The 22,362-nt window shown below is 58.2% G+C and overlaps 1 protein-coding gene and 1 long non-coding RNA gene across 8 annotated transcripts; one reads left to right on the forward strand and one right to left on the reverse strand.

Annotated features, from left to right (window-relative positions):
• Positions 1-4,129: 4,129 nt before the first annotated feature.
• LOC106782816 (uncharacterized) lies at positions 4,130-7,568 on the reverse strand. 7 transcript variants are annotated; one of them, XR_011432197.1, is made up of 6 exons: positions 7,263-7,568; positions 6,234-6,398; positions 5,978-6,128; positions 5,435-5,585; positions 5,195-5,252; positions 4,130-4,661 (listed from the first exon to the last, which is right to left on the reverse strand). It is a non-coding gene; the product is annotated as an uncharacterized lncRNA (long non-coding RNA). The 7 variants fall into 7 exon arrangements; XR_011432198.1 differs by having other exon boundaries at positions 4,130-4,326; positions 6,234-6,507; positions 7,263-7,452; XR_011432193.1 differs by having other exon boundaries at positions 6,234-6,507; positions 7,263-7,452.
• Positions 7,569-10,055: 2,487 nt separating this feature from the next.
• MATN1 (matrilin 1) lies at positions 10,056-19,869 on the forward strand. Its single transcript, XM_001503922.6, has 8 exons — positions 10,056-10,368; positions 12,173-12,519; positions 14,724-14,946; positions 16,113-16,238; positions 16,707-17,123; positions 17,705-17,857; positions 18,616-18,696; positions 19,357-19,869. The coding sequence occupies exons 1-8, from the start codon at positions 10,278-10,280 to the stop codon at positions 19,404-19,406; spliced, it is 1,488 nt and encodes a 495-aa protein (XP_001503972.2). The 5' UTR covers positions 10,056-10,277; the 3' UTR covers positions 19,407-19,869.
• The last annotated feature ends 2,493 nt before the right edge of the window (positions 19,870-22,362 follow it).

The raw sequence follows: 22,362 nt of genomic DNA on the forward strand, positions 1-22,362 counted from the left end.
AGTCCAGGGGTTTCTGGCTTCTTGGTTGGACCTGGGAATCAAATTCTTCAGCGATCTCTTTCTCTCTTTCTCCCGCCTTCCTCCTCCCTGGTTAGGTCAGCAGTGAGCCGGAGGCCGGTGGAGCTGGGCCTGTGGCCAGCACCAAAAGAGGCCTAACTGAGCTGGATGGCGCACCCCACAGCACGGACTTATCCTGGCACAGGGGCGTCTTTGAGGGGCTTTGGGCACCGGAGTTAGAGGGCCGGGTTTGGGTTTTGGGAAGGAAGAGACCAAACCCTGGGACCCCTAGGAAGGCTGGTGAGGTCGTCCCGGAGAAGTGGACAAGCGGATTCCAGAGGTGGTGTTGACCTTCAGGGCTGGTTGGCTTTTCTCCGGGATCCAGATTTCTCCATGGATTTTGTCTGCTCTTTGTCACATCCCCAAGCCACTGGAAAAGTGAGGAGCGGACAGGGATGGACAGCGAGCTCCCATCCACACCCGGGGAAACTGAAGCCCAGAGATATCAAATGACCTTCCTGAGGCACAGAGTGGTCAGGGACTAGACCAAGTGCCATTTTTTTTTCCTACTCTAAGTGGAGGCTGTTGAGAGGGGCTTGGGCCCCAGTGTGGGTGAGCTGTTGCTTCTCGTGAAGATCCATGTGACGAGGTCCCCAGGAAACAGCAGCGAATGGGGATTGGGGCAGAAGTCACGAGAGGAGGGGGTTGGCCATGTCTCCAGTCTTGAATCCTCGTCAAGAGGACACCAAGGGGCCACGGCTGTGTGTCCTGAGGACCAGCCAGGGGGACACTGCCACCCTCCCCTGCCCCCAGCCCTGGCACCGAGCCAAGGAGCGGGCTTCGATGTATGGCAGGTTTGTGCTCTGTGGCTGGGCGCCCGGAGGGGCTGGCCCGAGGAACGGAAATAGCTGGGTTTGGGGAAGTCGCGTGGCTTGGCCAAGCCAAGCCAGCCCGCAATGTGCTGGGCAGCCCTTGCTGCGGCCCTATCAATGCCCCATTTGAGGCTCACACAGGAGTCCTTTGACAGGGCTGGCTTTGCACCCACTGAGAGGGCCTATTTGAGCTGGATGCTCGGAAAGGGTTGGGCTGGGCAGGTGAGGGCTGCCGGGACCGTCTCGCCCTTCGAGGGAAGGAGAGTTGGCCAAATCGAGCCCAGGTCACCAAGCCAGAGCACCTCAGTTCCCCAGGACTGTGATGGTAGCAGGAACGGTCCCCCATAATTGAGTGGACCCTGCATGCATCCTCTCTGTGCCCCACGCTGTAGGCGCTGTGTGATGATTATTCCTGAGGCTCAGTGTGGGCAAGCCTCTTGCCTATAGTCACGATCCATTGAGGGGCAGAGCTGGGGTTGACTCTAACAGGCCTGACTGGAGCCTGAGCTTGTCCCTCTGGTCCTCTCTGGCCCACCTTGTGCACCTCACAAGGCGAACAGAGTGAGGGCATCATTCGAGAACCTTGGAAAGCCCTTAAGATAGGGCCTGAGTTGTAACCGTTGCTGTGTGCCTGGTGGGAGGACAGGCCCGGCTCAGAGCCTGGAACTGCTTGTGATGGAGGACGGCATCCACTGTGGGTCCTAGACCAAGGCTGACTGGGAAGTGGTGCAGGCGAGGCATGCTGGGGGCGTGAACTCAGCAGAGGCCATGCGGCAGGGACTCAGGAGGCATTTGGGAAGAAGGACCTGCAGGGCCTGGACATCAAAGTGAGGGAAAGGGAAGGTCCAGGCTGGCGCCCAGGTTTGGAGAGCATTTGGGATGGTGGTGCCCAGGTTTGGAGAGCATTTGGGATGGTGGTGCCCAGCTCTGAGCCGAGGACACAGGACACGGGATGGAAGAGGGTGTGCTGAGTTTTGGGGGTGTTGCATTTGAGCTAGCTCGGGGGGACACAGGACGGGAAGGGCTGTGGAGCTCAGGACGCAGCTGTGTCTATAGGTCTGGAGGTCAGGAGAGAGAGGAGGAAGGTGGTTGGGATATGAGTGTCATCTGTGGATGTGTGGGTGAGATGTCCTGTGGGTGGGACGTCAGCCAGGTTCCTGGAGGTGCTAACCCGTCCGCTGGTCACGAGGCTGGCCCGTGGCCTCCTGTACACGGCCCCAGATGAAGACGCCTCCTTGCCCTGTCCAGCCTCTGGCTTCCAGCCTGCTTAACCCCTTGTAGGGCCTGAGAGCAAGACAGCACGGTGAGGCGTGCCAGCCCCAAGAGACACCTCATACACAGAGGCTGCGGCCGGAAGGGGCCGAGGACAGGATGGGCGACCCAGTCATACAGCAACATCTGGGGGCGGGCGGGTGAGTCCACCCACTGTGCAGGTGAGGAAAAGTTGCCCCGAGCTGGTGGGCATGCTGTCCCACTTTGCAGAACCTCTGCCTGACTTCTGGGGAGACCAGAGATTCATGTCCAATCAAGCATCCTGGGAACGCCTCCAATTTGCCATGAAATAGTTGTAAGTGTCAAGAAAAGCAGTTTCCAGGTTAAGGGAAGTCGAGGGGAAGACCCATCCTTGGGTTTCTGGGTGGCATCAGGCTATAAGAAGCAGCTACCGTGGGTCTCTGCGGCCACAGGCCCCTGCCCGCTACCCGCCCGGACGGGCTCCCCTGGGGCCAGTGCTCAGTGCCAGCCTCTCTCCTGGGCCTCCAGGAGGACGCCTCCCTAATTAGCTGCCAAGAGTGTTGCGATGGGCAGCAGGCTGGCAGGGCCGGCCGGCCACAGGGAGCCACAGCCCGAAATAAATAGTCTCTCTGGGAAAGTTCTGCTGTCACCTCAGAGGCCCAGGTGGTCCAGGAGGACCCTGGCCTTGCAGCTTCCTCTGCTCCATACGCCGGGGGACCGTCCAGGCAGGGGGACAGCACGGGCAAAGGTCTGGAGATGCGACCACATGGCAGAGGGACACTCCAGCCTGGGTGCCGCCGTCTTACCTCTGACAGCTCACAACGTGCAACGCTGTAAGTACGTCCAGCCTTGACCTTGACAGGGCCACGCTGCTGAACCTTTGTATGTCGGTGGAGCTGAAGTCCTTTCAGAGGGCTGGGGAGGAGCGGCGGTGTTCTAATGCACTTCAGCTGGGGCGATGGAGGAACGAGGGACATGCCAGGGACGTCCCTGGGCACCTGCCCAGCTCCTCTGCCCTGGGGAGATGATGTCAGGGACCTCAGGGCTCGTGTGGGAAGGGAGGTGTAAACGTCTCTGCGGTTGGCCATCCTTCTGAAGGCTGTGGGTAGAAGGGCCTGGACACTGACGGTCCTTGGTTGCCCGTAGTCACTCCGTGAGTCAGACGGGGCCAGGCCTTGCTTCCAGGTCGCCGACTTCCACAGGGTGCTTTCCCACCAGCCTTCATCGCTGACGGCACCACAAAGGGAGGGGCCTGGAGACTAAATTAGGAGAGTGACCACCGGGCTGTAGTTTTGATATGTTAATTAGCACCTGGTCCTTCCCTTACGGACCCTGAAGCCACTTTCTTCAAATTGAGAAATGCTGTGTTTCCTTGTCAATCCACTCCCCTCCCCCACCCTCCCTGGTTCTACCCCGTGTATACCACCTGCGGGGGCAGAATTCCAGATGGCCCTCAGTGACCCGTGACCCTGATCAGTCTCTCCCCTTGAATATGGGCAGAGCCTGTGAATCTGATGGGACAGTCCTTCCTGTGATTAGGTTATGTCACAGGGTACCGTTGGCTTTAAGCAAGGGAAATCATCATGGGTGAGCCTGACCTGATCAGGTGACCCCTTACAGGGGCTGGGCTCTTCCTGAAGAGAGGGACTCAGTATGGCAGCGATTTGAAGCCTGAGAGGGCCTTGGAGGGGGCCAGATGACAAGGAACTGTGGTGGCGTCTAGGAGCTGAGGGTGGCCCCTGGTCAATCAAAAGGACTGGGGCAAGGGGGAGCCTCAGTGTGACAACCTCTGGGCACTGAATTCTGCCAACCATCACGTGAGCCTGAAAGAGGATCCAGGCTCCAGAAAGGGATGCAGCCCGGCTGACGTGGTGGTTGCAGCCTTGTGAGGCCCTGAGCAGAGAGCCCAGCTTAGTTGTGCTCAGACTTCTGATCGACAGAAACTGAGGTCAGACGTCTATGCTGTTTTAGGTCACTAAATTTGTGGTCATTTGTTACACAGCAATCAGAAACAAATACACCACTCCTTCCCAATTTGGCGGAATTTTATTTTTCTCTCCTAAGCTTTTAAGCGGCAGCAGCAGCAAGAATCCTGAAAATCTGCAGACCTGGTCTGTGTGGCTCCAGAGTTTTGAAGCTGAAGGATGAAACGGGTGAGCTGACCACTGTTGACACATCTTCATCTGCTCTTCTCAGCTCTCCAGAGGCTCAGTTCGGAGGCTGGCTGGAGGATTATATTAAATTCAGGGCTCAGATCTTTGAGAGGGAAGGAGACAAATCGAAATGCCACTGGGGGCTGGAACCGGGCTGGTAAGGGGCTGAAACCCGTGTGTCATAAAGGATGGTTGTAGGAAGCGAGGATGTTTTCATAAGGGAAGAGTGGACTCAGTGGGGGCGTGACCACGATCTTCCGGTCGCTGAGCACGGATCACCAGGAGACCTGCTCGCTCTCAGAGCCAGATGGAACCCTCGGGGGGTCAGAGGGCTCCCCGTCCGAGAGGCGCTCTGCCATAGGCTGGACAGCAGCTTTCCCGAGACAGGAGAGAACTTGTGCTGCTTCTGGAAGGTTGGATGTGACCGGTGGTTGAGTTACATCAGAGCCACCTAGAGAGCTTAGAAACACGGATCCACCAGCTCTGGGGTGGAGCCTGGGAATCTGCATTTTTCTTTGGAAAAACCTAAAACCAAACTTTGTCGACAATTTAGAGATAACTGAAGGAAGTACAAAATAAGGAATAACTTGCAAACACATCAAGGTGAGGCGTCTGCTCAGAGCCCGCAGCTCCCAGCTGGCTCCGGGGTCCTGTTCGGACCCTCCCTTCCTCGCCCTCACCTGCCCTGCCTGTCAGGGGCCTGCTCTCCCCGACCCCCGGGAGGGCCCCAAACACGTCCTGGTCTTGGACCCCCACCCTTGTGAAAGCTTTGCCTTAGCTTCGCCTAAGTTGCCCCCAAAATAGACCCTGAGACAGAGACTTGCACAGGAAGTTTCTCTGGGGAGGTGGTCTCAGGAAACACAGAGGTCCCGGGAAAGAGGGGAAGTGAGACAGGGAAGGGATAAAAGCCAGTAAAAAATGCATAAATAAAAGGGTCACCTCTGTGGGGCTCACTGCTGCTTGATCCCCTGCTGCCCTCCTCACTGTCAGTGTGCAGCTGTAGGGAAAGCCACAGGTGGGCTGCAGGGCCATGGGGTGGGTCCGCTAGGGTTCCCAGCGCTAAACCCAGGCCTGCCCCCTGCCGCCCCCCAGTGCCCACTCCCTCTTCCAGCGTGATTGACACTGGGAGCCACTCCCCAGGGAAAGCTCCACCAGCTGCCCCTGGGGGCGTGGGCTCACCCTCTGGCCCCAAGGACGCATCCAACGCGGTGGCCTCTGTATTTTTAACACCCTCTCCAGGTGAGCACAAGGGGTGGCCACGCTGGATTTCCTGGTCTAGATGACCTTTGAGTTTCCTGCAGAGCCTGACATTCAAGGTTTCATGTTTCCCCTAAAACAAGGTGAGTCACTGTTTATCGAGCACAAACTCAGATAAGGTGCCTGTGCCAAGGGCAGCATCGGAGGCGCTCATGGTCTCGTAGGGGAGAGTCACCCAAACCAGTAAGGAAAATCCGAAACAGAATCTGCTGCAATTAAGGGGAAAAATGTGCTATGAGGAGGGAGTGACTCATTCTGTGGCAGAGAAGAGAGAGGGATGCGGGGGGTAGAGGGGGAGGCAGAGAGACAGGCAATGGCCTGGGGAAGGTGGCGAGAAAGAGCCTGAGGAGTCTGAAATGCCCAGCTGAGTTTGACTTTTCATCTAGAGGTGATGTAGGGCCAATGGGAGCTTTCTTTTTCTCTTGGGAAGAGTGACAGAGAGTGTCACTGCTCCTGAATACCCACCTCCTCCCCCTGGGCTGCTAGGCAGAGTCGGCCGTGTGCTCCTCGTCTGAGGCTGTTCGGAGAGACACATGCTGTCTCTCTCTTGACTGTGTGGCTGACCCAGGACTTGGAAATGGCAGGACAGCAGCGTGCAGGCAGCCTTGGGGAGGGCCTGTGCAGGGAGGCACCTGTCTAGCCCGGGTCTGCATCACCAGAGAGAAACAATCCCCGTGTTAAGCCATTGTGATCTGAGGGCTTGTTTGTTACTGCAACTCACCTATCCTGTCCTGACCGATACAAGAAGGTGCTGGAGAAACAATAAACACGGATGCAGCATTCAATACACCTCATCCTCCTCCATCCTGTGATATTGGCGTTGAGATCCCGACTTTACAGACACGGGACAGGACAGCAGCCAAGTGAAGGATTCACCTGAAGTCAGCTGGCAGGTGACAGAAGAGGGACTCAAACTCCGCTCTGTCTGGTTCCGGGGGTTTTTCATTTCACGAGTTTCCTCCCTGTCTGCATGCAAGCCCCTGGTGGAATGCGAGCTAATTTTGGGGGGGGGGGGTATGTGGATGAAAAAGTTAAATTTAATTAACTTTGAATTTATTTGAAGGCACATTGTAATAAATATATAAACTGTACATCAAACCAGTGATTTCACGGCTACTATTTTGTAGGAGGAGGAGAAATTTTTTCAAAAAGTGCGTTGATTTAGAGTGAATTGAAGAGAAGGATTAACTTGATAACAGTAAAGCTGTAGGTGGATCCAGCAAAACCGTGATGACGGTGGGCGAAGGATGAAGGGGGCACCCGGCCCTAGACCAGGTGGCACCTCTCGTCCCAGGAGCGCGAGCTCACCAGGTCTGCTGTTGAGGAAAAGACTGGGCGGGGGGCGCAGGGGCGGGCGCTGTGCGCCTTCCGCTGAACCACGCTCTGCTCACGGCCCCTCACTTTATCACAAACGCTCTCTCTTGGATAAAACACTAAAGGCTTTAAGTTTCTGGAAACCTGAGGTGTGTGAAAACAAGGCCGGGGAACAGCGGGAACCCTTCACGGCGGCCGGTCCCAATCGAAGAAGGCCCCTCCACGCATTTTTTTCTCGGGCCCATACCGGACGCACTGTTCCCGATTTTGATTCCCGGGGAAAAATGTTTCACATCTTACAAACACAAATATTTATTTTCTTTCCTCAAGGTATAGGCTGAACCTCCAGCTCCGCTCCCCCCGCAGCCCGCGCTCCCGCTGTGGAATGTTCTTTAACCCCCTTTTTGGGTCCCCATCTCTGTTCCTGAAAGCTTACCTGTGGCATATTTCTGGAGCTCCGCTGGTGAGGGGGAAGTGACACAGAAAAGGCGCCTGTGTTCCTCCAACGAGGCCACAGAACCGCCATTCAGAGCCGGAGCTGAAAGGGCTGTTTCACGGGCCCAGCTGCAGCCCCTGCCAAGAGGGCTTTGTCCCTGAGCTCCGGACGCAGCCCTGTCCATCGGGGAGAGAGCGGCGGGGGGGTGGGGGGGGCGGGGGGGGCGGGGAGGGGACTCCAGCTCACGTCCTCCTCGTCCACCACCAGCGGGACCCGGGGGCGAGCTCTCTGCCCAGGGGTCACTGCGGCTGACCCCAGGCTGACCCCTGTCGGTTAACATGGAAATGGAAGTGGATCATCATTACTTCCTTCTTTTAATTCATTTCTTCATTTGCTCACCAGATGCCGTGTGCCAGGAAGCATGTGTGGTCCTAGGGATACAGTGATGATTGAGATGGGCAATGCCCCCGCTTGGAGGGAGCTGGCATCCTCTGGGGGGTCGGTGGGGGGGGGTAACACTTTTTTTTTTTTTTGAGGAAGATTAGCCCTGAGCTAACATCTGCCACCAATCCTCCTCTTTTTGGTGAGGAAGACTGGCCCTGAGCTAATATCCGTGCCCCTCTTCCTCTACTTTACATGTGGGACGCCTACCACAGCATGGCTTGCCAAGCAGTGCCATGTCCGCACCCGGGATTGAAACCTGCGAACTCTGGCCGCCGAAGCGGAACGTGCGAACTTAACCGCTGCGCCACTGGGCCAGCCCCCGGGGTAGCACATTTATAACACAATTTTGGGAAATGGTAAGCACCACGGTGCCCATGCCCTACAGCAGCTCTGGAGAAGAAACTTTGACTTACAGGTCATAGAGAGAAAAGAAAGCAGCAGCTTCAGCTGGTTTGGGAATTATACACATAAATGAAACTGAAATGGGAGAAGTCAGAGAGAAAGGCTTTTTGCCTCCTTGTTCTCTAAAACTGGGGCAAAGGGGAAGAGGCCTGAGTTCCAGGCTTGGCTCTGCCCCTAAACCGGCTGGACAGCTTTAGGCAAGTCATGTACCTCTCTGGGCCTCAGTGTCCTCTCTGACAAATGGGCTAAGGTCCTTGGATCTGCTGGCCTCACCGGTTTGTTGGGAGAAGGAAGGTGACACGGTGATGGAGTGAGGGACTGCCACGTCACGTGTGGAGGGACTGTTACCTTTATTGTTGAAGATTGTGAGAATGCTGGTTGGGTCTGCTGTGTCCGGCAATCACTTTTTAAAAACTGTCCATGTGACGGGCCCGGTGGTGTAGTGGTTAAGTTTGCGTGCTCTGCTTTGGCAGCCCAGAGTTTGCGGACCTACACGCTGCTCATCAAACTACATTGTGGAGGTGTCCCACACACAAAATAGAGGAAGATGGGCACAGACATTAGCTCAGGGCCAATCTTCCTCACCACAAAAGAAAAACAAAAAATGCTGCATGTACATTTCTCTTTATTGAGGAATAATCTACACAGAGAGAAGTGTTAGTGATTACACCCCCTGGAAGGATGATTGTCCTTCAACCCCTACAGCTACCTCTGTCCTCTCGTAGCCTCCTCCCAGTGAGGCAGGCAAGCTGAGAGCCACCATTTCCTTGTCATTCTGCGTGATGTCAAGCTGAGGCTCAGAGATGTTAAGTCACCGGCTCCAGGTCACACAGCCAGTGAGCAGCAGAAGTACATTTGAACCTGGGTCTTTCAGGCGGCCAAGCCCATGCTCTTTCTGCTCCCATCAACAACTAGACCTGGATGCAGTGGCAGGGACCAGTCCTGGTGATGGTCCTTTATTCACAAGCCTTTATTGTTGCCTTCTCTGTGCAGAGCCTGGGCTGGCCTGGGTACAGAGATGAATCAATCAGAGCTCCCCGCTTGTGGGTGAGACAGACAATGCCCAGAAGCACAGGGAGGGGGCCTATCCCAGGGGGCTGGGGGAGAGGTGGGCATGCAGAAGGTGCCTCCACCATGGCCACATCCAAGCAAGCAGGGTGGCTGAGAGCACTGGCCTGGGGCCCTGTCCTGGCAATGACACTTCTCAGCTGTGTGATGTTAGACAAGTTACTTCACAGCTCTGTTTTCAGTTCCTCATCTGGGAAATGAGGGTAATAATAGTAGCTGCCTTGCAGGGTTGTCAAGAAAATTAAATGAGACAGTTCATAGAAGTCTGCTCCTGCAGTCAACCCTGGGAGGTAGGCACTGCCAGCGTCCCCAGTTTCCAGATGAGGAATCCAAGGCACAGAGAGGGGAAGTAACTTACCCATGGTCACACAGGCAGTATATAGCATACCCAGGTCATTTGCCTCCCGAGTCTGCGCTCTCAACCATCTTCTCCACTGCCTTGTGCATACTAACTGCTAACATACACGATTCTGATTCCGATCTTGAAAGATTCTGTCAGGCAGAGAGCTAGCGGGAGGAAAGGGCATTCTGGGCAGATGGCTCTGCCTGTGCAAAGGCCTGGAGGAGAACTCGAGAATCCAGGAGCAGCTGGAGAGCGGGCTGTGTGTGCAGAGGCAGGGGACAGCCAGGGCTGGAGAAGGGGAATTGTGTTCAGGGAGGAAACTGGGGTTGAACTGCAGGTGGAGGAGGATCTGGGTGTGGGACGAGGGTGCCGGGCTGGGGCACGAGGCCACCAGACTCTGGTTTCCCGGGCTTGGCGTGGCGGCTTCGTGACGGCGCAGGCTCCAGGCCTGGAGGAGCCGCCCTCCGCCCACCTGAGATTTCCTGAATTCCAGCGCAGCTCTGGTTGCTTCTGCAGGCAAAGGAGCCCTTGTGGTTGCAGGGGCCTCTCGGACCCAGGCCAGGCTGCTCCCTTCCTCTCCAGGCACACACACCTCCATTCAGCGGGGGCCCCGCCCCTCCAGGGGGCTGGGGGCCAGGGCAGCCACCCCCACGTCAGTGGGGGGCCGCCTGGCTGGGAGGCTGGGCAGCGAGGTTGATAAGACCCGGCCCCCACGGGCCCCCGCAACTGTGCCGGCTGCTGTCCACGCTGCCAGAAACATGAAGGTCATCTCTGGCACCAGCCTCGTGCTGTGCGGCCTGCTGCTGCTCCATGCCCCACGCACACTTGGCCTCGCACCCCCGTCCAGAGGTGAGGGGGCCTGTGGGAGGTGGGGGACACTGGGCGAGCGGCCCCTGACCAGCAGTCTGGGGGTCGGTCACTGAGATGGGCAGAGGCTAAATGGGATGCAGGATGGGGAGAGGGGCAGGGAGGCAGGGGTGCCAGCAGGCTGGTACAGGAGCAGGCAGAGATGGTGACATCCCTAAGGCCCAGGGCAGGGGTGACCCTTGGTCTGTTCTGCTGAGGGACATGAGGGGTCGCTCGAGGCCTTTCTCTGGAGACCCTGAGCCTTCCCTGGGGCTTCTGAGCCCCCAGGCTGCCCTCAGGGACCATGTACACTGCAGGGCCCGCGGTCCTCTGGATCATGGAGGGCAGAAGCTGCCCAGAGCGTCTGCTGACGTCTGCAGCTGCACCGAGCCCAGGGCCAAGCTCACGGCTCTTTCAGGAGGGCAGCTGGGGGGGGCCAGGACTCCATCCCCTCTTTGAGTAGCCCTCCAAGCACATCCTGGACTGGGCTCCCTACGAGGCTGCAGCACTCTCAAAGTTTCAGCCTTGGGCACAGAATCCTAGAACGCCCAACTCTTCCTGTACAGATGGGGAAACTGAGGCTGGAGAGGGGCGGACCTGCCTAAGACGACACAGTGAGATAGCCCCAGAGCCTCCTGCCTCTTGACCCACTGCTCTGTGTGTGGCCAATTCCTTCTCTCTCTTTGGGCCTCAGTTTACTCATTTGTAGCCTCAGCTAGTGGGAACCCGGGAAGGGCTGTGAGGTCATTTCTAAGGTCCCATGAGGAACTCTGATACCCAGGTCGAGGGCACAGTGGCTGGGGGCTGGGACAGCCAGCACACCTTCTCTTTTTGGATTCTTCCTGAATCCCCACTCAGGAGTGGCTGGGATCCAGTGTGGGGTGGAGAGGGGACTACATCCCACCCGCTGCGGGCCCAGGCCAGTGAAAGCCTCAAGCAGGCAGCTCCGTTCTCCCCCCCGGATGGATGAGAAAACTGAGGCTCCCCTAGGGCCACAGCGGGGCTGAGCCGGGATTCGAACCCTGTCTGCCTCCTTCCGCTCCATGCACTTCGAGCACCCGGTGCCGCCTCCCAGGGTGTCTGGAAAGACATGCTCCCCGGGCTGTGTCCGGGGCCACCTGGTCAGGCTGCCACGGTGGCCACTAGGAACTCCTGCCCCTTGCCCTGCCCTTGGACACCAGCCGGCCAGCTCCGCCGGGCGGAGGGAGACTCGGTCCACTTTGGTGATTCGCTCTGATGCTCAGATGAAAGAGGCCGTGTTGACGGGCACTGCGTGGCTCTCAAGGCTGTGCCCACCCCGGACGGCCCACCCTCAGTGCCTTCCTGCCCGGCTAGGAGAAAGAGCCGCCCTTGGTTTGTGGCAGCCCTTCTGGGCTGAAACCTGAAAAGTGGGTTTTAAAAGCTGTCCCCCTGAATGCCCACTGTGTGCCCAGCCCTGTGCTGGCACATCTGTGCCCTTGGCTCATCCTCAAAGGATCCTGTAAGGATGGGGTCATCAGCTCATGGTACAGACGAGGAAACGGAGGCTCAGAGAGGTGAAGTGAGTTACCAAGGGCCAAGGCTCAAGCCTCGTCCTTCCCTTGGGGCTGAGCTGTGTGGCCTTTGGCAAGTCGCTCATCTGTGTGTCTGCTCACGTGCTGACGAAAGGACCCAGCCAGCCGGGCCCAAGTCGTCTGCTCTGCCTGAGGCCTTGAGTCCAGATCGCAGCAGCCCCTGATGCTCGGCTCCTTTGCCTCCGAGCGTCTTCGGTCCAGCCTCCTGACCTCTGCCCCTTGCTCATCGCCCTCTCTTTCCTGCCCCCTCCCAGGGCACCTCTGTCGGACGCGGCCCACGGACCTGGTGTTTGTTGTGGACAGCTCGCGCAGCGTGCGGCCAGTGGAGTTTGAGAAGGTGAAGGTGTTCCTGTCCCAGGTCATCGAGTCCCTGGACGTGGGGCCCAATGCCACCCGCGTGGGCCTGGTCAACTACGCCAGCGCCGTGAAGCAGGAGTTCCCGCTGCGGGCCCACGGCTCCAAGGCCGCGCTGCTGCAGGCCGTGCGCCGCATCCAGCCACTGTCCACGGGGACCATGACGGGCCTGGCCATCCAGTTTGCCATCACCAGGGCCTTCAGTGAAGCCGAGGGCGGTCGCGCCAGGTCCCCCGACATCAGCAAGGTGCGTGCCCGCCCTGCTGGGTTCCCGCTGTTTGTCGGCTCCCACTTGTGCTAAGAACTTTGCCGGCACGCTCTTTGGTTCTCCCGACACCCCCGCGATGGCCGTTTTATTGGGGACCAGACCCAACTAAGAGAAGAGGCTGAGCTGGGATCGAACCCCTCTTTACCCACCTTCCGACCCCAGGAGTCACAATGGGGTGACGATGATTTCAGGGTGGTTGACCTTGGCTCCCCAGCCCGTCTGAGCTCCTCGAAGGCACAGCGAGAGGGTGCAGATGCTTATGTGATGGTCAGGGGCGTGGACACTGCCGCCGGCCTGTCCACGTTCAAGCCCCGGCTCCACCACACCAGCTGTGCCTCCCTGAGCAGGAGCTTCAGCCCGTGCGCCTCAGTTTCCTCACCTACAAAATGGGAGCAACACAGCGCCTTCTCAGAGGGCCGAGGCAGGACTAAACGAGTTCATCTGCTGAAGGCGCTCAGCACAGCGCCTCGGACCCAACAGGCCCCATGGAGGCGTTAGCTGAGTTTGTATTTAGTACGCCTTTGAGGGGAGGGGCTCAGAAACGCAAAGCAATGCCCCCAAGTCACACTGGCTGGGGCTCCAGGCCGAGCGTGAGCGTTTGCACAGAACTTGCATCCATGGGGCAACGTTTCAGGACTCAGCCCGGGGCCTGCGAGGCCGGTCAGTGTCCTCTCCCCGCAGGGCCTCCCACCGGCCTGCGCCTCCCTCTCGCAGCCCTCGTGGGCCTGAGGAGTCGCTATTCATCTGCCCAGCGCCCCAGCCCAGGGGAGGTATTCTTTCTTATCGCCCTCCGCGCCCCACTCTCTGGTAGGCAGACGTGCCTAACGTGACTGCCACACGGATAAAACCCTGCTCAGAGGTGGTATCCCCATTTTACAGATGAGGAAACAGGCACAGGGAGCTTAAGCAAGTTGCCCAGCTAATAAGTGGTAGAAGTGTTCCCACAGATGCTGGCGTATAATCCCAGGCATTACAGCCCTCCAAGAAACGACCTGTTGGGTAGCCTGCTGGTCTTATTCTGTGGGGACCGTTCACAGGTTCTGACGTGAGGGTGATGGTTGTGGTGGGCGAGAGAGGAGAGACCCTCCAGCAGGTGACACTGAGGGTCTGGGGGCGCTGGCTCAGGACATCAGGCGTTTAACCTGGAATTCAGCTGTGGGGGCTCCTACCAGGTGGAGTGAAAGTCCCAAAGCTGGATTGAAGGGGGACAGCAGCGACACATGGGGACTGTGGCAGCATCTGGCAGTGATGGTCACCAGCCAGGTTTTTAGTGCCAGGAGCCCAGGCCTTTGGAGGCGTCCAGGGCAATGATTCTAAACTAGTAGCTGCCCTTCCAGGCTCCCGACCCTGAGTCCTCTTAGGAGGACCTGGCCACCCGCCCTGATCCAGAGGAGGGAACGGAGGCTCAGGAAGGGGGTTGTCACCAGGGAGCTGCATTGCTAACCCAGGCCCGTCTCAATTGCAGTCACCAAGACAAGGGCAGGGACCCAGGAGTCCAAGCTGACCCAGGTCAGACGCAGAGAGGCAACCAAGGGGGCTGATCCGAGCCCCAGATTGGGGCTGAGCTGTGGGGACCCCAACTTCAGGGCACCCCAGGGAGGGGGAGGAGGGCCAGGCTCGGCCCCCGCGGTCTTCTTTCTAGGGTTCAGAACAGAGGAGCCTGTGGGAGGGAGCAGACAGTCTTTCCTCTACGGAAAGGGCATGTAGCATCCCGCGGAGGGAGGGGGGAAGGCGGCCTCTTCCCCCCAGTGCTTGGGCATCTATGTGGGAACCGCCCCCTTCCCAGGCCGAGACGGAAGGACGTCCAGACTGGAGGCCCAGCCGCTGTTCCTTAGCCTCCGCCGCCCTCTGGTGGCCACAGGCAGAACTGCACGGCGCTGGGGACACGGGCTCGGCTCCGTCCTCGGTGGCCACGGTCTAAGCGGGGAGACATCCAGAGGCCCCGGTCGGATGTGTCTTTCTGCCACAGGAAACCTGTCTCCGCTTCCGCTGGCCAGGTTCTCTTCCCCGGGGCAGAACACCTGCCACAGACTAGCCGCGTGACTGGGCAAGCTGCTCTGCCCTTCGGGGGCCTCAGTGTCCCCTTCTGTCCGGGGCCCCGGGCAGGGGCTCCCCGGAGGGCCAAGCGTCCCAGCCCATTCGGGCAGGATGGCCGGGCCTCACACGCTCCCCGCGTGTCGCAGGTGGTCATCGTGGTGACAGACGGGAGGCCCCAGGACAGCGTGCGCGACGTGTCTGCGCGGGCCCGGGCCAGCGGCATCGAGCTGTTCGCCATCGGCGTGGGCCGCGTGGACAAGGCCACGCTGCGGGAGATCGCCAGCGAGCCGCAGGACGAGCACGTCGACTACGTGGAGAGCTACAGCGTCATCGAGAAGCTGTCCAAGAAGTTCCAGGAGGCCTTCTGCGGTGCTCGGGGAGGCGGGATGGACAGGGCAGGGGCGGGGGCGGGGCTTAGAGAACGGGGCGGGGCCAGGAAGGGGGCGGGGCCGAGAGTGTCGGTGTCGGGGCGGGGCCAGGAAGGGGGCGGGACCACGGCGTGGGGCGGGGCCAGTACGTGGGCGGGGCCGAGAGTGTTGGTGTCGGGGCGGGGCCACGGCGTGGGCGGGGCTGAGTCAGTGTCGGGGCGGGGCCAGGGCTGAGACACTAAAGGTAAGGGCGGGGCTAGAGCTAGTGGGAGGGGACAGCGCTGGAGCCCGGACGGAGTCAATGTTTGGGGCGGGTCCAGGGCTGGGGCGAGGCCTGGGAGGGGCAGTGGCCTATATAGGGCGGGAACTGAGAGAGAGCCAACATCAGGGGCCCGTCTAGGGCTGGGGGCAGGGCCTAAGTGGGTTTGGGCAAAGTGAAATTTGGGTCGGATTGGGGTAAGACTAGCGCCGAGGTCGGGACCTGATCCAGGGGCGGGTCCCCAGCCTGGAGGCTTAAAGAAGCTGGGGAGGGACGAGCCAAGAGCCGTTTCTATGTGGTAGGGTCCTGGCAGGGACGAAGGAGGGTCCCGAACCCGGTAAGAGGAGGCGTTTGGTCAGGCGTTTGGGCGCCAGGCTTCTGTGATGAGGGAGAGGCCGAGAGGCCTGGGCACTGGGCAGGAGCAGTTTCAGAGTCCAGCGCAGAGGGGAGGTGGGCCTGTGAGGGCTCTTTGGGGTGGGACCAGTCAGATGGGGCGGGGTCCCGAGTAGAGTGGGAGGGGGGACAGGGCAAGAACTTTTCCCCATTTGTAAAACGGATCTAAGAAGAGCATGCCTTTTATTGTGAGGGTTCGATGAAATAATGCACGGTACAACACTCAACGTGTGGACTGAACAAATCCTTGCTGAGCGTCTTTTGCGTGCTGTTCATTGCAGCGTGTGCTGCTCTAGCCTCTTGGGGTCCAACAGGGAACAAGACAGATTAAAGGTCCTGCTCCTGTGGGCTGTACCTTTGTAGCGGGAAGTTTCAATTTATCATCAGCATTGTCACCTTCTTCAGGGACATAAGCTCTGGTGCAGTGATTTTGGCCTGGGCTGAGGGTCTGGGCCACCTGGCTGAGACCTCCAAGGCCCTGTGACTGTGAGATTCTGAGTCTCCTGTCCCTGCAGTGGTGTCAGACCTGTGTGCCACGGGAGACCACGACTGTGAGCAAGTGTGCGTCAGCTCCCCCGCCTCCTACACCTGTGCCTGCCACGAGGGCTTCACCTTGAACAGTGATGGCAAGACCTGCAATGGTCAGTGGGCTGGACACAGGCAAGCCCGGGGTAGGGTGGAGGGGCCGGGTTGGGGCCTCGGTCACACCCCTGGAAGCCCATGGGAGCCTCCTTACACTTTGCCTCTGGACCAATCGGCAAAAACGATAGACACCTTGTGGAGTTTGGGGTCTGCAGAAAGTTCTCTTGCAACTTCTGTGCCTCTTTTTGTCACAATGGGTGGTAGGTTTAGTGTGGTGGAAGGAGTCACACAGTCTTGAGTTCAAATCTTGATGCCGCCACTTCTGGGCTGCGTGACTTAGCCTTTAGGGCTTCAGTTTCCGATGCTGTAAAATGGGGCCAGGAACTTTGGCTTTATAGGGGGAGTTTTGAGGACAAAATGGGATGATCCCCGGCACAGAGCTTCGTGTGTGGTGGGTCCCCAGCCTGTGATCTGGACGGATGGCTCTGTCCTTAAGCTTCATCCTCTCACCTCCCCACCCTCCCTAGTCTGCAGCGGTGGTGGTGGCAGTTCAGCCACTGATCTGGTCTTCCTCATCGATGGATCCAAGAGTGTGCGGCCGGAGAACTTTGAGCTGGTGAAGAAGTTCATCAACCAGATCGTGGATACGCTGGATGTGTCGGACAAGCTGGCCCAGGTGGGGCTGGTGCAGTACTCGAGCTCCGTGCGCCAGGAGTTCCCGCTGGGCCGCTTCCACACCAAGAAGGACATCAAGGCAGCTGTGCGGAACATGTCCTACATGGAGAAGGGCACCATGACTGGGGCTGCCCTTAAGTACCTCATCGACAATTCCTTCACTGTGTCCAGTGGGGCTCGGCCCGGGGCCCAGAAGGTGGGCATCGTCTTCACGGATGGCCGGAGCCAGGACTACATTAATGATGCTGCTAAGAAAGCCAAGGACCTTGGTAGGTGCTGCCTGCCTGGACCCCGGACACCACTGATGGCCAGGGGTACACAGGGTACAGCCCAACTATAGCTTGTCTTAGTGTCTTTTCTAATTGGCGCCCTAAACCCAGGTTCAATGTGAAGCAGACAGGATGGGTTCATGCATCTCTTTCTTATACTGATGACAAAACCAGGCCCCAGAAGAGTAAGTGGCTTGTTTTGATGGTCCTTTTAGGTGGGGCTTGGAACTTTTCCGGTTGAATGTTCCCAAGAACACACCAACTATTGGAAGGCAACCCCACTTTGGGACAAGCCCGAGCCTCAGTTTTATCACCTATCAAGTGGGAATAATAATAACCACCAGATGGACAGTTAGGAGAGTTGAATGACATGACGAAGCTTCCAGTACAGGAAGTTAGCACAGGTCTGACGTACAGTAGAATCTCAGTAAATGTTGATTTCCTCAATGTCTTTCTCCCAGGCACTGTGCCTGCAATTCCAGCACCTGCCACCGGGAGGCATGCCTGGGCATTCTCCTGGACGCTCCCCTGGGGCTGCTGGTCCCCATGGCCACCCTTGTGCATCTTGTTCCTCTTGGCAGGCTTTAAGATGTTTGCCGTGGGCGTGGGCAATGCGGTGGAGGACGAGCTGAGGGAAATTGCCTCCGAGCCTGTGGCCGAGCACTACTTCTACACTGCTGACTTCAAGACCATCAACCAGATTGGCAAGAAGTTGCAGAAGAAGATCTGTGTGGGTGAGTGAGGGCAGAGCTGGCATGATGGAGCAGCAGGTGGGGCTCTGTGTGTGTGGGGGGGTGGAGCCATCCTGGAACTGGGCGTGGGTGGGGAAAAGCAGGAGCTGGGGTGGCACCAAGAGCTGGCAGCACCAGGAGGCGGGCTGACCGGTGCAACTCTCACTGCCAGCGGGCATATGTTGATTGCTCGTTGCACGAATGGCACTGTTCTCAGTGCTCTCCTAATATTCAATTCCTACCAAATCTTAACCCTGCTACCTCCCCCGATCCTCCCTGGGGACCTCGCCAGCTGGTTCCCGGTGGTAAAGGGTGTGAACTCCAGGGCCAGGCAGGCCTGGCTTACATTTGCTCTGACACTAACTAGCTGTTGGTCATGAACCAGTTCCACTTCTCGAGTTCTTCGTTTATAAAATGGGATTAATGACTTCAAACCCAAAGAGTTGGGGTGAGGCGTCACCAGATGACACAGAGGCCCCTGCCATCGTAGTCCTGCACACAGTAGGTGCTCAGCGTGGAGATGCTGTCACTGGAGCTCTTTTTGGGGCTCGGAGGGAGCGGACGACATTCAGGGGTCGCCCCCTCCATCACTCCTGGGAGCACTGTCTCAAGAACTCTACATGTCTCTGCCTTCTCAGATCTCCTGGGCCCCACACTCCCCCGAGACCCCCTAGTCCTGGCCCTGGGCAGTGCCCACCCTGGCCCCCGCTGGGCAGCCACTCACCATCCCCTGTTCTTTCCTTACTTCCTGCCCGCTCCAGAGGAAGACCCGTGTGCCTGTGAGTCCATTGAGAGATTCCAGGCCAAAGTGGAGGGGCTGCTGCAGGCGCTGACCAGGAAGCATATCCTTTCGTCAGGCCACTGGGGACAAGGGGCGCGCAGGGGGCAGGGCCTTGGGGGGAGAGGGGAGGGAGCCACGCCCCCTCTGCGGTGGGTCAGGGCAGGCTCCTCCTTGCCTGCTTCCTCCTGAATTCTGGCTGGCTTCTGGCCAGATAGGTTGGCTCCAGTTTTGGTGCTGACTCTGTCAAAAGCAGAGGCTCCCAGAGGGTAAACAGAGAAACTGAGGCAGGAGCCAAGATCTAGAGACTGGACACACACACAGAGTCCTGGACATGCTCAGGTGCCCCGTGGACTCCCCATTTCTCAGGCTCTCGGTGACGTGACTAACACCAGCCCCCACTGAAATGGGGCTGGGCCTCGATCGGGTCCCCTGGCTCAGGCAGGACTAGGTGGGGGACCAGCAGCCTGAACCTGCAGCTGGGCGGGGCTGGCATTCAGGGCTCACTGTGACCGGCTCAGTGTTTTGGAATGCACCATTCCGAGGACAGGGGAAGGGCGAGTTTTGACATTGGGAAGAACGCATGCTGGGGGGTGGGGATGAGAGAAAGCCCTGGAAGAGGGGCACTCTGAAGAAACAGGAAGTGGGGGTCCCCAGTGCAGGGGCCACCCACATCGCTGCCCTGCTCTGGGCAGCCTGCACCTCTCCTTAACTCGGGGTCCACTGGAAGCTGTGAGTAAGCGGCTGGCCATCCTGGAGAACAGAATCGTCTAAGGCCACCTGTCCTGCTATGGCCTCTCCATCTCCCGGCCCCAAGAGCAGCTCAGAGTCCCGCGTGTGTCCCCTAGAGCCCCAGTTTAGTCAAGCTTTGCCATTTCAGTGAGGGGGCTGGGGAGGGGCAGGGCCCCCGGAAGGCACGAGGCCCCCCCACCCCTGCCATCCTGCGAGCCCTGGCGGGGAGTGTGTGTCTGAGTGTGTGCTGGGAGCATGTGTGCGTTTGGGAGCACGTGTGTGCCTGAGGGCAGGCGTGTGTCTGGGAGCAGGGACGCGTGTGCGTGAGTGAGAACACGGGCGAGTGTAAGAGTGAGTGCGTTTGCATTTTTTTCAATCAAAAGCTTAATATATTCCTATTTTTTTAGTGCACCTTTCTTGACTGCGAGACGCTGTGAATCTCTTTTCTGATTTCTCTATTCCCTTTTAAAAAACAATTAAATGTGATTTAACTTAAGCACTGAAAGGGGCCAGAGGCGGTGTGGTTATTTGCAGAGCAGGAGGAAGGACTGATGAGGGTGGCGGGTGATGGGGGCCATTGCAGGATGGTGGCGGTGGTGGTAACAGCGATGACAGCAATGACTCCAAAACCAGTTCGCGTTTGTCCTGCCTTTTCCATTACAAATGCATTTATGGGATCTCACTTCATCCCCCCAGTAACCCTGCCCAGAAGAGACTTGCGTCGTCCTCATTTTACAGATGGGAAAGCTGAGCCTCCGAGGGATGGGGTGACTTGCTCAGCAGTGGGCCAGTTGGAGAGAGGGAACTTGAATCCAGGACTGCAAGACAGCGAAAGAAAAAGGCATTGGAGAAAGACGGCCGAGGCACCAGAGGGACTCATTCATTCATTCACGCATGCACGCGTGCAGACAACACTTACAGAGTGCATGGCTGCTGTCGGGCAGTGGGGAGATGGTGGCCTCTGGGACAGACTCAGGCCCTGACCTTGAGGGACTTACAGTTGAGCAGGGTGCCCTGTCACCCGCACCCCAACTGAGGAAAAGACAGTGGGTTTAGGTTGTACCCGGAGCCCCCGGGGTGAGTGTGTGTTGGTGGGTGTGAGTGTGCGTGCGAGGGAGGTGATGGGAAGGGTCCCAGGCTGAGCCCGGGCTGGCCCTAGGTGCCCCTCTGCCCTCTCCCCAGGCCCCTCTCAGAGTCCTCTCTGTGGCTTCCTTGGGCTTCAGCAGCTCCACCCCCACCCCCAACACGGACAGCTGCAGCCCTCACCTCAGGGACCGCACAACGGGAGACTCCTGACCCCCTGTGCCCTCAGCCCTGCGCGGGGTCTGCCAGCCTCTCCCTGGCCCCCTGGAGCAGTGCGCCTCCGGAATCTCAGTCCCTCACCTCCCAGAGGGCGAGCTTGGGCGATTTTCTGAACCCATTCTTGTTTAATGGAGCATTTTTAATGTTGCTACTAGATTCACACTTGAGAGCGTGTAAAAGGCTTTTTACAAGGAGCTCAGATCATCCTGAAGGATCTTCCTGTGAGGTAGTTGAGGGAGGCAGAATAACACCACCAACAGCACGCCGGAGCCACACCAGCACAACAGCACACCCTCACCAGAGTAACCTAGCACTCACACAACCGCCGGGACAGGGACCTGGGCACCAGCACACACACCTTTCACCGAGCCCTTTCTCTGTGCCAGGCCCTGCGCTGGGAGTTTTTCTGCCGTCCCAGGAGGCTCCTTGTCACAGCACTCCACCTGTGGCGATTGCTGAGCCCACACTGCCTTTCTTCTAGATTGTCTCACTCCCCACACACAGAGGGAGGGCAGGACAGCAGCACCGATGCCCTGTGACTGCTGCACTCAGCTGATTGGTCAATGGGAGGACACCTGACCCCCATTGAGCCAATCAACATCTCTCTTCTGGGAATTTGGATGGGAGGACCAGAGTGACCTGGCTGCTGGTGCCGGAGCTGGGAGGTCCCTATCTTCTTCCAGGTGTGCCGAAAGGCAGAGATTGGAGGCTGCATTTGCTGGGTCTCTGATGGCTTTCCAGTCCAAGGGGGTTTCAGTTATTTATTGCTGTGTAACAAACTACCCCGGAACTTAAAACCACCACCTCTTATTGTCGTGATTCTGTGGGCTGACTGGGCTCATTTGGGTGGTTCTTCTGCTCCCTATGGTGCTGGCTGGGGCTGCGGGTCTCAGCCAGGCTGGACCATCCAGAGTGGCCCATGCACGTGTCTGCTCCCATGGTAGACAGGGCTGCCAGCCTGGACATCTCTCTCTCTCTCCTTCTCTCTCTGTGTGGTCTCAGGGCCTGACCTTCTCCACGTGGCCTTTCTGGGGGAGGAAACTGGACTTCTTACATGGCAACTCAGGACTTCCAAAAGCTTCTTAAGTCTGAGGCCCAAAATTGGCCCTGAATTAATTTCACTGCATTTTGTTGGCCAAAGCAGTCCTAGGCCAGTCCAAATTCAAGGGGTGGGGAGACAAATTCCACTTTTCCAGGAGGGTGCGTGTCAAAGAATTGTGGCCATTTTTAATCCACCATGTGGGGTTATTCACTGGTCTCCCTCAGTGGGCCTGGCTACGCTCCCTGCCTTGGCCATTCATAAGACACTAGGAAACCTTAGCAAAGTTTAACGCGGTGGAGTCATGCAATGTGAGAGCCCTGACTTAGCTGTCCTCTCACCTCCATTTCCTTCCACCCCGTGGTGGCCTTGGAGTCTGGGTTCTCATCCTTCAATTCCAGGAGGTGACTGATCATCCCAGGTTCCAGCACCTCTCCTCAGTTGATGGTGATTCAGTGGGGCCTTTCTCCTCTCTGAGTCCCGCAGTCTATATCCATGGAAAAGAGATACTGGCATGGCCTCACAGGGGGTTGCAGGGTGCAAGCGAGATGCGTGGGGAGCCCTCAGCCCAGTGCCACCCACACGTCACATCCAAAGTGGAGTTGGCATCGTCGACACCATCTGGGGGGTGGTTTCCTGGCCACAGGGACAGGCCAC

This window comes from Equus caballus, chromosome 2 (genome assembly GCF_041296265.1).
Source record: "Equus caballus isolate H_3958 breed thoroughbred chromosome 2, TB-T2T, whole genome shotgun sequence".
Taxonomy (NCBI): Eukaryota; Metazoa; Chordata; class Mammalia; order Perissodactyla; family Equidae; genus Equus; species Equus caballus.

What these genes read in the sequence shown, in the direction of transcription:
- MATN1 (XM_001503922.6), top strand. Translation starts at nt 10,278, where the DNA reads ATGAAGGTCATCTCTGGCACCAGCCTCGTGCTGTGCGGCCTGCTGCTG. An exon ending in GGTCCCCCGACATCAGCAAG is followed by an intron (nt 12,520 to 14,723) that starts GTGCGTGCCCGC and finishes CGCGTGTCGCAG; the next exon opens with GTGGTCATCGTGGTGACAGA. An exon ending in TGATGGCAAGACCTGCAATG is followed by an intron (nt 16,239 to 16,706) that starts GTCAGTGGGCTG and finishes CACCCTCCCTAG; the next exon opens with TCTGCAGCGGTGGTGGTGGC.